The following is a 13,024-nucleotide window of genomic DNA, read 5'->3' on the forward strand; positions in this document are numbered from 1 at the left end:
TCTAACAAATAAACAGAAAAAATATTGAGATAAGGTTAAAAAATTAAATAAAATACATATTAGCACACTCATTTAAAAACATGAAATGTTCTACTTATAATTCAGGAAGACATATCACGATGGAATGCTATGGAAGCTACTGTATGTACAGGACTCTTGTTTATATGCAGCAGAAATTGTTATTACTTAACAACATTATCATTAATTATATTACAATTAATATAAATAATATAATATTATAATTCATATAATTATACTAATTATATTATTTGCTATTAAATAGTTATTTGTTTAGATTTTAGCAAGATTGCATGGCATTCTAATACAATACATATTGAGCACAGAGCAAACAAAACAACATCCTGTATATTTTGTGGATTATTAAATCTCAAAAGGACGGACACTAGGAAGAAAGGGGGCTGTCAGAAAACCTAGCTGAGTAAACTTTGAGCCACCTGACCTGACCAGTATTTAAACTGTGTGCACATCAACCTCACAGTAAACAGCTATCAGCCTTCTACTGGCACTCAGCCACCACTGAGCTACACAGAGATGAATCCTTTAAAACCAATGAGTTTAACAGCTTTGTGTGTAGCCTTCAGAGCTAGGAAATACAACAATTGCTTTATTGCTATACTGTATCTATGGCTTGTAGGTCAATAGGAGTTGACAACAGGGAGTGTGGCTTTCTCAGTGATGTAAGACACCTTGATTACCTCCCCAGATCCCATATGTTTCCTTAATCCCCTGGGTAAAAAGGCATGAGTACATCCTCCATCACAGTATCAAAACAGTCAGCTTTCCAAAAAGAAGTGAAGTGATTTAATTTAGTAGTTGAATAAGGACACTATTTAATCTGTGATATATGTACAACTGAGACCTTTGTTGATGATGTATAAGATATCTGCCCACATGAGCATTGATTAAATATTTTTACATATCATATATTCTATTATGTTAACATGACCCTTAAAACAAGTGTTCTGCAGTGTGTTTTCAACACAACTTCTTAATATACATTATCTCTTACCGCAGAGTCAGGCGGGCTGAAGCCACAGAGGCTGCAAACCTGCTGTGAGCATTGGGTGCAGGAGTTGAAGTTTGGTGGCTGGTCTTTGGCCTGTAAATTCAACTCGGTGGTTTTGCAGAGTGGACAGAGTGCATTCTTTGCAGGCCCTGAAGACTGTTCAGCAGGAACTGGTGTACCTTTTTGTTGGGGTCTTGGCCCTGGTTGGGTACTGCTCTTATGAGAATCTTCTTTTGGTGGACCCTGTTGAGGAGGGCCTCCAGATCTGAGAGGCCCCTGTTGCTGAGGTCCAGGGCCACTGGGTTTCCCAGGCCCTTGTGGAGGTTGTCCTCCTCGTTGCTGAGGTGGTCCCTGGCCTTTGGGTGGCCCTTGCTGAGGTGGTCCTTGACCTTTGGGTGGCCCTTGCTGAGGTGGTCCCTGGCCTTTGGGTGGCCCTTGCTGAGGTGGTCCTTGACCTTTGGGTGGCCCTTGCTGAGGTGGTCCCTGGCCTTTGGGTGGCCCTTGCTGAGGTGGTCCTTGACCTTTGGGTGGCCCTTGCTGAGGTGGTCCTTGACCTTTGGGTGGCCCTTGCTGAGGTGGTCCTTGACCTTTGGGTGGCCCTTGCTGAGGTGGTCCTTGACCTTTGGGTGGCCCTTGTCCTTGAGGTGGCCTCTGTCCTTGCTGCTGGGGGCCCTTTCTTGGCCCTGGTGCGCCTCCAGGGGTTTTACCTACTGGCTTGGCAGTTGGTTCCTCTTCTTCCTCCTCATCTCCAAAAGGGTTGAGTTTGGAGATGTTAACAGCTGAGGAAGACACAGCAGAGGACACTGCACTCAGGGGGTTGGCCCCACTAAGAAAACCAGAGGAGAACATGCTGGACCTTGACTCTGAGGGATCCTTTGGCTCCTGCCTGAAACGGGACTCAAAGAGGCTAAGGGATGAAGGGCTGCGTCCAGGTTTTGGCTTTGAAGCTGGGCCTTCAGCAAAAGCATCAACTGTGCGGCTCTTGCTTAGTCCAGTGTGGCCCTTGCTTGTCTCAGCACTCGCAGTAGCCCTGCACAAAATAATGAACACATACACAACACATGTAAGATGTGAGTTTGCAAAATGATACTGAATTCAGTGGCTTGGAGGAAGATATCACCAGCCTAAAGAACTAAGTGGGGTACAAGACAACAAACATACAGGGCATAGTACAATTCCTCACACAGCATTAAGGACATGCAAGGACAGATGAAACTCAAACACCCAGGTCTGCTCCTGGCAACACTGCAATAAACATGTGCTGATCATGTAAAAGCATGTTTAGAAAACGACAGGGCCAAAGTCTCAGACTGCAGTGCAAAACTACGAGGGCAAGCTATGAGGACCACTTAATAAACTGGGGTTAATAAGCCCAAACTCTAACTGAACCAATGCAAGATGTAGTCTGGTAGGCTATATTTAAAGATTACCTAAACTAACAGAGGTTACAGGGGGTGTAGGTTATAGAAGATTTAAAAAAAAAAAAGACATATAGCCTATAACACACACAAAAAAAAAACAATCAGGCTTAGTTTCCCTTTGCAATTCCATCAATGATGGAGAGGGTTTCAGCACCTTGGCCAGCGTAGGAAAAGCCATAGGAATACAGGTCGTGGACAATCACAATAAAGATAATGCTTCCCACGACCTTATTTAAGATATGAACCAAAACCATCATCACATCAGCGGAGTGAATCAATTAGTATGACATTTGAGCTCGTAGTACTATAAATAGTCGTATATGCCCCTCCCCCGTTATTCGTTATTATGGCTATATAATATCGCCTACAATAGCATATCTATACCGACTCAGCCAAACGTGGACTGCTGTGGCTAAAATGTTGGATTCCTTAATGATCAAACGTCTAAATGGAGCATTCTTAGGCTAATTATTGTATCTGATGCTGGTGCAGGCGTCAGTTCTCAGTGGTTTCCCAAGCACACCCGTAACGCCACAAATACTGCTCAGTAAGAAACATGGCGATGGAAAATCAGGACCAGGGAAACCTTTGCTACGTGAAACATCACTAACATCTTTGACAATTTGGTCATTAAGTAGACTAGTTATTTGATAGCAATAAAATGTGAGAATAAAATTACATTTGACATGAACCATTATGCATCCGATAGCCTACACCAGCCTCTCCAAATTGTTTACATTAGGTGGTCTGCATTGCTGATAATTATGATGACGTCTGAGCAATAGAACCATATAACAGTATGCAAACACATCACCCCATTTCGTTGTAAGCAACTTACTTTTGCCGCCTGAATTTGGTTTAGTTGAATACGATAAAAAAAATAATAAAAAAAAAAAAAAATATATATATATATATATATATATATATATATATATATATATTCCATAGTAGCCTAGACTACGTTATTGCTTAAAATTATGCAGTTAATAATCGAGTTGGACGACCATCGCTCTTATAAGACTTCCAACCTCAATATGATAATCTATTTGTAAGAGAGGGTGTGGACATAGCCTACACTTTTCTTCTTCCTGACATTGAACACAAGATAGGCTACCATTCTCACATATCTTGCCCTCGCATCAGCACACCAACACAAGAGTGAGCATTTGGTAAAAGCCTGCCTGGAAGTCGCAGCATCCCTGGTTGTTCCAGGTTGCCCGCCTTGCACTCTTGCCATCGCGGCAGCAAGTTGATTTTTCTCTCCTTCGCTTAGATGAGTCAGGTCCACCTTCTCTCCAGTAGACGTCCGAACGAAGCCACCTTTCCCATCGGCTGACAGGCCCTCCGGTAATTCTGGAAGCGACCCTTCACCACCCTCTAAGCTTGCCTCGTTCCCCATGATGGAACTCCTCTTCTACCGCAAAGAACTACAACACGATGTTTTACGTCCAGAAACGTCGACAGTGTCTCTCTGTGTGGTTCCCGGTGTTTCTCATATTATACGTCCGGTTTTACATGTTTGTTGATCTCCATAGTTTCAGTGTTTGTGGTTTACATCCTCGACAAGGAGGAGCCTTCGTTTTTAGCTACTACATCCGACATCTCCTCCTTCCTCTTTCTTCCCATCTCGCCTATGTCCAGCGCGCATGTTCTGTTTCTGACAGGTAATCAGAAGATATCAACGTTGGAAAACTGAATTTAAAGGGGACAAATGTTTTTTTTTTTTTTTTTATACAGCTTTGTATAAACATTAAATTGTCTTCCACAGCCAAAGTATTTATTTTCATTTATTTAGCCTTCCTCACGTGTACCATCTATTATTGCTTCTTTTATAATTATAGCATTGAAGCATTCAAGCAGTGGGGATAATCCCAATGATCTCTAAATAATGACTAAATGTCATTCATCTCTAAATAATGACTAAATGCCATTATTTAGAGATCAGTGGTTAACCCTAACAAAAAGAACTGTAGGAATCTTAGGATTTTGGGACAAAATGTTAGGTCTAGTAATCTTAAAGGAATACTATAGATATAGGAATCTTGTTGTATTTTGGGACATAGCCTACTAAAAGACTATGGGGTCAGTATAGAGGGCAATCATGGGTGGTGGGTATCCTTACCTTTAAGTGTTGTTTTTTATCATTGTGTATTGATATTTAAACCTAGCCTATTATTTGCATTGTTAAAAATGATTTTGTTTTCCATGGGGTTTTCTCTCTGTGTATTTCATTTATTTTAAGTGTGTCTATGTTTAAATTAGTTTGCCAAAAAAGTTGCCACAATTTTACTAATATTAGCCATAGGCCTACTGGGAACTTTCAGATAGCCTACATTCAGAAATATGGTGTGTTATACCTTTTATCACATTAGTCAGAAATAGTTTTATGTGGTGTCTTTTTCTTTGCATTTTTATTATCAGGTAGGTGACTAACACATATAAACTCTAAAACATTTATTTCAGACATAATTTACAAGACACAATTAATTTACTTGAGTTACCTTGGTGCAAAAATCCCTCATAGACAGTAAAAAAATATTTGGTCTTTACCATGTGTTGTGGACAACTCGTAAAGACATTTTTTAACATAAAGTCATGTAACTACAAACATAGTGGAGAGTGCATGTTGATTTGGTAATTTGATTGACAACTTTATACCAGACAGTTTAAGAAGGCCTAACTATTTGATCATGTGTGTTTGGATCATAGCATATGATAACCTGTATAAACTCTTGTTTATTCATGGCTTCATAAAATATCAACATGCTATATAGCTTTAAGAGTATTCAACCATTCGCCCAAGCAGTGTGAAATAACCTTAAAAGTTAATAAAAGTAGAATTGGGTAAGCTTATAACCTGAGACCTCCCACATGGCAAGAAGCTGGACTGAGGGCAGATATGGCGTTCAGGCCATCCTCCAGTTTTGCCCATTTTGATCAAAACATATTTTGAAAACAATCAATGTTACTATCTTAATATTATGTCAAGTTTAACATATTATGATGATCGACAGTGGGCAAGAAGTGGTGGTCCAATATCTGGAAGCCGGATTGCACTATATGGGCGTTTACTCAGAATTTGATCCCCCTCACTTTGAAAATATGTCCTGCACCCCTGGTGCCATGCAAGAATGATTAACTTTAGCAGATTCTTGCACACACCGCAGTCATTGAATACAACACTTCAACATTCAGTGATGGAACAAGTAACCAATCACTAGGACATCTCTCTCTATCTTCAAGTACCTCTTGAAGATCTAATTCTTCCTAGAGTATTTCCTCTCCTAAGACATTCAACAAACTCACATTTATCATGCACTTCCTTTAACCCAATAACTCACTTCTGATTTGTCATTTCATTACTTCTATGGTTGTCACTAGAATTTCTGTAAAATCATCTTTTGGTTATCTTGTGTAGAGGTAGTATTCTAAGGTCTCTTTGTACCTTAGTTTGAATGCCTTCAATTGTATGTTGTTTTGGATAAAAGTCTCAACTAAATGAATAAACAGAAACTATAAAGTGTTTAATTTGGTGACCATTGACCAATGTGATATTTGTCAGATAATGTCGTATTTCTGGGGGTGGGAGCCAATACAAAATCTCGCCTAGGGCTCTTGCTGGGTGTAAAGTTAAGCTTTACACAGTGTCTGTTACCTAAAATAACTGCACAACTCCAGATAATGCTTCCCTGTAGTTAGCACGTGTTCTGAGATTTATCTGTAGCCACTGTTCCATTGATCTACACAGATATTTTTCAGCTTTCCAATCAAAATATTAAAAATTCCAATTGTCTGGGGTATAATAAAAAAAAATGAAATACACATTTTCTAAAATACTTCTGCTTGTTGTCAATAAATTGGAATGCTTCTAGAGGAAGACTAGCTATCCAAGACACAATATTTGACATTCAATCCCAAGACTTCTGACCTACCCACCTACAGAACCTCCATAGCCTTTAAATAGCCCTGTTTTCATGATTGTATTATAAACTAGGCGTCACTGACACAAACACACACACACAAACACACACACACACACACACACACAGTGCAGTGCACATAAAGATCAAAGTGAACCCATAGGGGTCAAACAGATATTGCATTGTTCTTACTACTAATATCTCTAGTAGTAGTCAAGTCAAATCAACCGTATTTCTACAGTACATTTAAGAACATCAGCATATTTGACAACAAACAATAAAACAAGAGGAGCTGTACTTCAGTGCTTTACAGTCAAGATACTGTATATAGATTGATAATTCATTGAAACACTAATAGTAAAACATAATAACAGACCAACTTGTTAAAATTAGCTTAGCAAGTACAGACTTGACCAAAGCAAGAGAACCTCGGACCTTGGAAAAGCACAAATAAAAGCCTAATTTAAGACTAGATTAAAATGCACCAAAAAGACGGGAGACAATTAAAATTAAAATTAAGAGGAATGGAAGTGCATAAAAGTACTTTACTTGTCCAGTTTTAAAATTATACAGGCTGTACAGACTACCACCGCCACTACTACTACTACCACTTCTACTGATAATAATAAAATGTACATATATAGTTTCCTTAAAGGCTTACAATACAACTGTGCATGCAGATACGTTTGAGTCTACTTAATGTGTGCTTGTGTCCGTTTTGTTTGGCATGTGTGTAGCTGCATGCACTGCATGTAACTGAGCCTTGTAACCTGATGACACAAACCAAGCAGCTTTCATTAAAATTAAACATGCTCCTGAACAGGACGACGTACAATAATGTACCGCATAGGACAAAGGGCGATATTGAGATATTAGAGTGTGCGTGAGACAAATAAAAAAAACGATTTCCTTATTCTCGGATTTTCAAGGTGAAGGCTCTGTTACGACAAGACACATTACTTTTATATGAGCTATTCCTTGACATATCCATTACATACATCTGAAGCCTATACACATTCATTCACTGGAAATAGGAGTTAAAGAACCCCTTAACTTAAATGGACAGCAGTGACTTACCTTTAGATAGTGGCTAACAGTACACAGCTGTGCCTTCTCTGCGTGGCAGAGAATAAGTCACTCTCATTCTCCCGTCTAGTAATGATTAATCCATGGTAAATTAGCCTTCCACTAGTGAAGTCCATGCATCTAATCCCATCCTGAACATATATATTTTTTGGTTCTTGGTTCAGTGATCAGTGCCTTAACAACCCTTAAAAGACTGGTGCCCTTTATGACACTCTCACACACTCCATTTTGGAATTATCAAAGACACGCCCTCCCTTGACACACATCACTAATCTCCTTTATAAAGGGAATCCTCCCTCATGAACTCTTTTGTCGAATAAACACTTCACAGGAACTTCATGTACAGCCACAATACATAAACAATATTGAATCTGTCATCTTTCTCAGGTGTATTGAAACTCTTTGTTTACGTGGCGTGATGTCTTTATCAACTAGTGTTGCTGCACTTGGCTACTGTGGAAGTTAGACTGAGGTGAGGTGACACTGCTGATTGTTGTGAAGGGCGTAGGGCTTTGGCAGCTTCCTGAGGCTAATGGGATCTACAGGTCACTGTTGTGTCTGAGCTCCTCAACTCCTCCCCCTCACTTCATAGGCTCTATGAGATTAGAGCAAACGCCCACCTGTCAGTCAAGCAATGCAAATCAAATTCTGGGACACTCTTTTGTCTTTCATTTCTTTGCACTATATACAGCATCAATATAATAATTCATGAATCAGAAAAGTATTGCAAATATTGAAAAAAGCATTTAAAAAAAATAAATAATAATAATTTAAAAAAATCAATTTAAGCCATATTAATATTGCCTCTCCTCCTTCCATCACCGCTATTGTTTTTGGTTTAATGAGTTCTGGTTGTAGCCAATGATAACTCTGTACAGGAGAAATATTTTTATACTAGCTAATTTAAGGCATTTCTAAAGTAAATCAAGCCGCATATGATAAACAGTCAACAATTGTGTATTCCTGACAGAGGGCCACCATGTGACAGTTATAGGCCACAAGGTGACATAATGGATGACTGATGTCAAGTTAATGACAAGGGGAGCACCCCACTAAGATGGTTAGGGCTACTGTACATGGACCTGACCTGACTGACGTTCAGTGTACATAATAGGCACACCTCCAGTTTGGCACTCAAAGCTCTGCCAAGCTTGCTGTGTCACCTGTCTCACATGTCTAGTCACCTTTGTCACATCTAGTTCAGCCTTACTATGAGAGCATAATATAGTCATGTGCTCATATTGCAGGATGGTATCAAGCAATAGATCAGCATATTCTAGCAACTTCTCTTGTGGGAGTGTTTGCTCTTAACAATCCTGATGGGAAAAGATCTTAATTACATTCCTTAAAAAACAATTCCTTTAATTTGGCCTTTTCTACAATAATTTACAAAGATCCCCTCTTTAATGTCAAAGTGAAGGCAAATTTCTATAAAGTAATCTTAATTCATTTAAAATATATAATGCAAAATCAGTGATTATTGTATGTATAATTATTGTAAAAAAAAGGGCAAAACAAATTGATCAAGATCCCATTTATAAAAGCAGTAAAAGTGGAAATATCCAAGGGGGGTAAATACGTTTTATTGGCACTGTATGATTTTAACATTATATCCACTACTGGCACTATATGAAGTATAAGTATACTCTTTTGATCCCGTGAGGGAAATTTGGTCTCTGCATTTATCCCAATCCGTGAATTAGTGAAACACACTCGGCACACAGTGAACACACAGTGAGGTGAAGCACAAACTAATCCCGGCGCAGTGAGCTGCCTGCATCAACAGCGGCGCTCGGGGAGCAGTGAGGGGTTACAGTAGGTGCCTTGCTCAAGGGCACTTCAGCCGTGCCTACTGGTCGGGGTTCGCAACGTAATGCAAAGCGCAACACGAGTCTTATTTATATTGTACACCCAGTGATGAATTTTTCACCATGCGCCTGGTGTTCAACCCTTTTGAACCCGGCGTCTGATCACAAAATCACGTTGTTTAATTAGTGAATGTGGACTGGACATGCCTTAAATGTCGTCAAACTTGGCATCTATGACCAGGCGTTTCAGATCACTAAAATAGAGCCTCTAATGTTATACGTTCTTGTGACTGTTGTGGGACTGAAATGTTTAAAGACTCATCTGCTCACCTTGCACTTAATTAATGTATTCTCTCACAGAGTTAGAGCTTGTATGTTTATGGCCTTTGTCAATATGAGAGCTCATTATTTTTATTGTTGATATTTTATATTTGTATTATTGATATTACTATTTCAACTTAATATTAAAAAGCACCTATAAAGTAGCTCTTAAAGGGACACCAGGCAAGCCTGATGCTTTTTCTCTACGAAACTCCCCCTCGCTCGGTCTGAAGCTCTTTTCTTTTTCTTTGCGTCTTCCGTCAAGGGTTTTCGCTGCTTCTTCGCCGGCTCTGCCATTATACACACGTTTGCAACAATCTCTAGTGTTTCGTTAGCCTGCCTCTGTGCTGTAAACTGATCCTGCTTCGGTCGGCGGGTAGGATACACCGAACTTGCAAGTGGGATATTCTTCCTACAGGCAGTAGGGGCGGGCGAGAGAGCCTCCATTCGCCCCGTAATGAGTCATTTAACCATATACCGACTTACGAAGATGATTAATTAACACGAAAACGTTGCCTGGTGTCCCTTTAAAGTAAAGAGCAACTATAAAGTTGCTTGCCATAACATCATAATATATAACAAACTACAATAAGAACTGAATTCAACTAAATTTAACAAATGGATTTTGTCTGTGTTATAACAAAGCAGGCATATGCTGCCTAATGTAAAACTGTCAAAACATACCACTTGGACATGGTTATGGGATTTGGCAGACGCTTTTGTCCAAAGCGACATACAAATAAAAAACAATATAATACTTAACAGGGAACAACTTGAAATGTTGGTCAAATAACATTAAGGAAAATAGCAATAATAAACAACAATGTCAATTAAATCAATAGCTTAATGAAATAAACAATAGCATGGACAAGGACATCAATATGCTAGCTGTGTTATCAATATGTTAATGTTGGCTAACTCCCATCAGGAACTACCATTATAACAGTCAGTGAGTCCACACAGAATACAGAACAAGCCAAATAATGCATAATTTATTGAGGTACAGTATATGATCAAGGCACATTTTCGGATGTATTTTGTAAGAAAAGAAAAAGCTATGATTATAAATATTCAAATCATCCACAATTTGAAAAATGCTAAAACAAATGCTAAAAGTTATAACATAAAAACTAGCACAGTAAAATGCATTTACATTCACCACATACTGTAGGCCTAGTCTCTCGTTAATTATTTTAAGGAAATCTAAAAACAATTTTGAACAATGAAATAACATTTTCTCTAATATTACATTCTCTGAAGTGATTTGTCATTAGTTCAGGTTTGAATTTAGGTGCTCTAAGCGATGCTGGGTAACGTCACTTTGACTTTCAAACAAAACAGAGAGCTAGCTCGCTACTTCCTCCCCCTCCCTCCCGTGCTGCTCCCGTGCAATTGAAACTCTCTTAAACACGCATCTCGTCTGTGATTTGCTGGAACAGTTTGTTATGTTTTTATGGGCTAGGTTTGCCCAGGTTGTTTTTGTTGCCATTTTTGGAGCCTGTCCACTGAGATCGCATTTTTTTACAGTGTATTCAGGACACAGACAGCTAGCGGTTGGTTACGTGATGTTTGCAGTAAGTGACATAAAATGTTTTAGCCTAAAAAACGTGTGGCATCGCTTAGAGCACCTTTAAGGCTGTCAATTTTCAATGCGTGTTCATGGCCTTTATACTTCCTGTGGTATTACCATAGTGTAGGCAAAAAATTTTTTCTTTCTCAGATCATCCACAGTTAGTGAACAACCACTTTTGATATAGACTAAAAATGAAGTACTGTAAAGTTGTCCTTTTAGGAATGGGGAATCATGGCTATTTCTGTAAAACAGCAGGAGTAGGCGTGGTAGACCAACTGAATGCAAATTTACGTATGCACCCACGTGTGAGTGCTTCCTTGTCTCGGCACGCAACGTCATTAAGAAAGCGCTTGCCACTGCAAAGATGCACATAGTATGATATGCCTTAATATTATAGGTGAAAATACCTTCGAAAACTTGCCCCTCCACTTCCAATCAACTACAGTAAGCTATTCATCAAACGTCTATCTATAAAATAAGCAAACAATGAGTACCTAGGCCAGGGGTCGACAACCTTTTTTGCCTGGAGAGCCACTTAGTCTTTTACTAAATTTATTTATTTTTTAATCTCAGAAGAGCCACATAAAGACGGTTACAAGAAAAAGTTTGGATATTTAACGTACAGTTACTTTCATTCAACAGAGAATTTTTTAATACATGTTCTACTAGTTTTAAAAGTAATGTGCAAGTAACTTGAAATGTAAAGTGGAATGACAGAAGTAGGCCTATACAGTAGGCCTTAGGCTTCCCATGTAGGAAACACCACCCCCTATTTTCCCAGTGCCCTTTGGTATGCAAAGTAACATCATAACAACACAACACTCAATTTTCGTTGACATGTCATTGGTGAAATTGAACACCAGAGATTAGATTTGGTGATGGCCTTGGAGTCTGGCTGGCTCATATTCAGTGAGGTGAAGTTTCATGCAAGAATTGAGGCTGTCATCATTTAAGGGCAACTCCACGCGAAACTATCATATATCCATAAACTAAATACCATGGCATTGTGTTGGCGTTATAGATGTGACAGTTTTGCACGGAATTGCCCTTAAACGAGAGCGCAGGTTTGTCTTTATATTTTTCATATGTGAGAAAGATTTCTCACATGCAAGTGGAATAGGGTTAACACAGCAATACTAACTCGTTGCAGTGTGCGATATATAACGGGCAGTTCATTTCGCGTTTTCAGAATCAGTCTTCGGATGGAAACTTTCCCATTTCAGCCCGCATGTGTTCGCACTCACAAGCTGTGGTCACTGACATTTCCTTTTTGACATTTTCCTTATCTAGCCTACAGCAAGCGCACACATCAACAATTAAAGTGTTCTCGTTGACTGAAGGAAATCGGTGATTTTGTTTGATATTGACATGGCAACGAACCTCGAATGTAACAATATGTTGCAGGCTACGGTTACGGAGTCAAGTGGTTGAAAGTTATATAAATTACTCAGATAGAGTTATTACATTTTGAAAATGAACAAACTAAAATAAAATACATTAAATACTCATTAATTATTTTCAAAAGCTGAGCCGCATCAGAGGGATCAAAGAGCCGCATGCGGCTCCGGAGCCGCGGGTTGCCGACCCCTGACCTAGGCCTATGTTAATAATTATAAGGCTATTACAATTAAAATAATAACCATATGGTAGTAGGCAGACAATCTGTTTTGTATAAAAAAATATACCTTGACTATGGCTTAGATATAGTAGATAGTCAGACATATAGACATCTAAATTAAACCGTTGCACAAAGCAGTTTAGCTCTGGACTATCTTAAGTAGCACTATGTCAATGAATTCTGGGTAAAGTAAGACTAAGTAGGCAAGTAAGACTCTTTTCAAAATAAAAAAAACATGGCCGCCTGATTA

At 39.0% G+C, this 13,024-nt stretch overlaps 1 protein-coding gene across 1 annotated transcript in view; it reads right to left on the reverse strand.

Annotated features, from left to right (window-relative positions):
• pcloa (piccolo presynaptic cytomatrix protein a) overlaps positions 1-3,847 on the reverse strand; it is a 63,279-nt gene extending 59,432 nt beyond the window's left edge. Inside the window, exons 1-3 of the mRNA XM_076297235.1 lie at positions 3,630-3,847; positions 1,317-2,057; positions 1,031-1,160 (exon numbers count right to left, since the gene is read on the reverse strand). Coding sequence (XP_076153350.1) covers positions 1,031-1,160; positions 1,317-2,057; positions 3,630-3,847 — 1,089 coding nt within the window. The remainder of the gene's footprint in view (positions 1-1,030; positions 1,161-1,316; positions 2,058-3,629) is intronic.
• Positions 3,848-13,024: the final 9,177 nt, after the last annotated feature.

Source organism: Alosa pseudoharengus, unplaced genomic scaffold, assembly GCF_046254945.1.
Source record: "Alosa pseudoharengus isolate Yale_2024_CS ecotype anadromous, Long Island Sound unplaced genomic scaffold, YU_APseudo_1.1 YU_APseudo_1.1_scf_20, whole genome shotgun sequence".
In the NCBI taxonomy this organism is placed as follows: Eukaryota; Metazoa; Chordata; class Actinopteri; order Clupeiformes; family Clupeidae; genus Alosa; species Alosa pseudoharengus.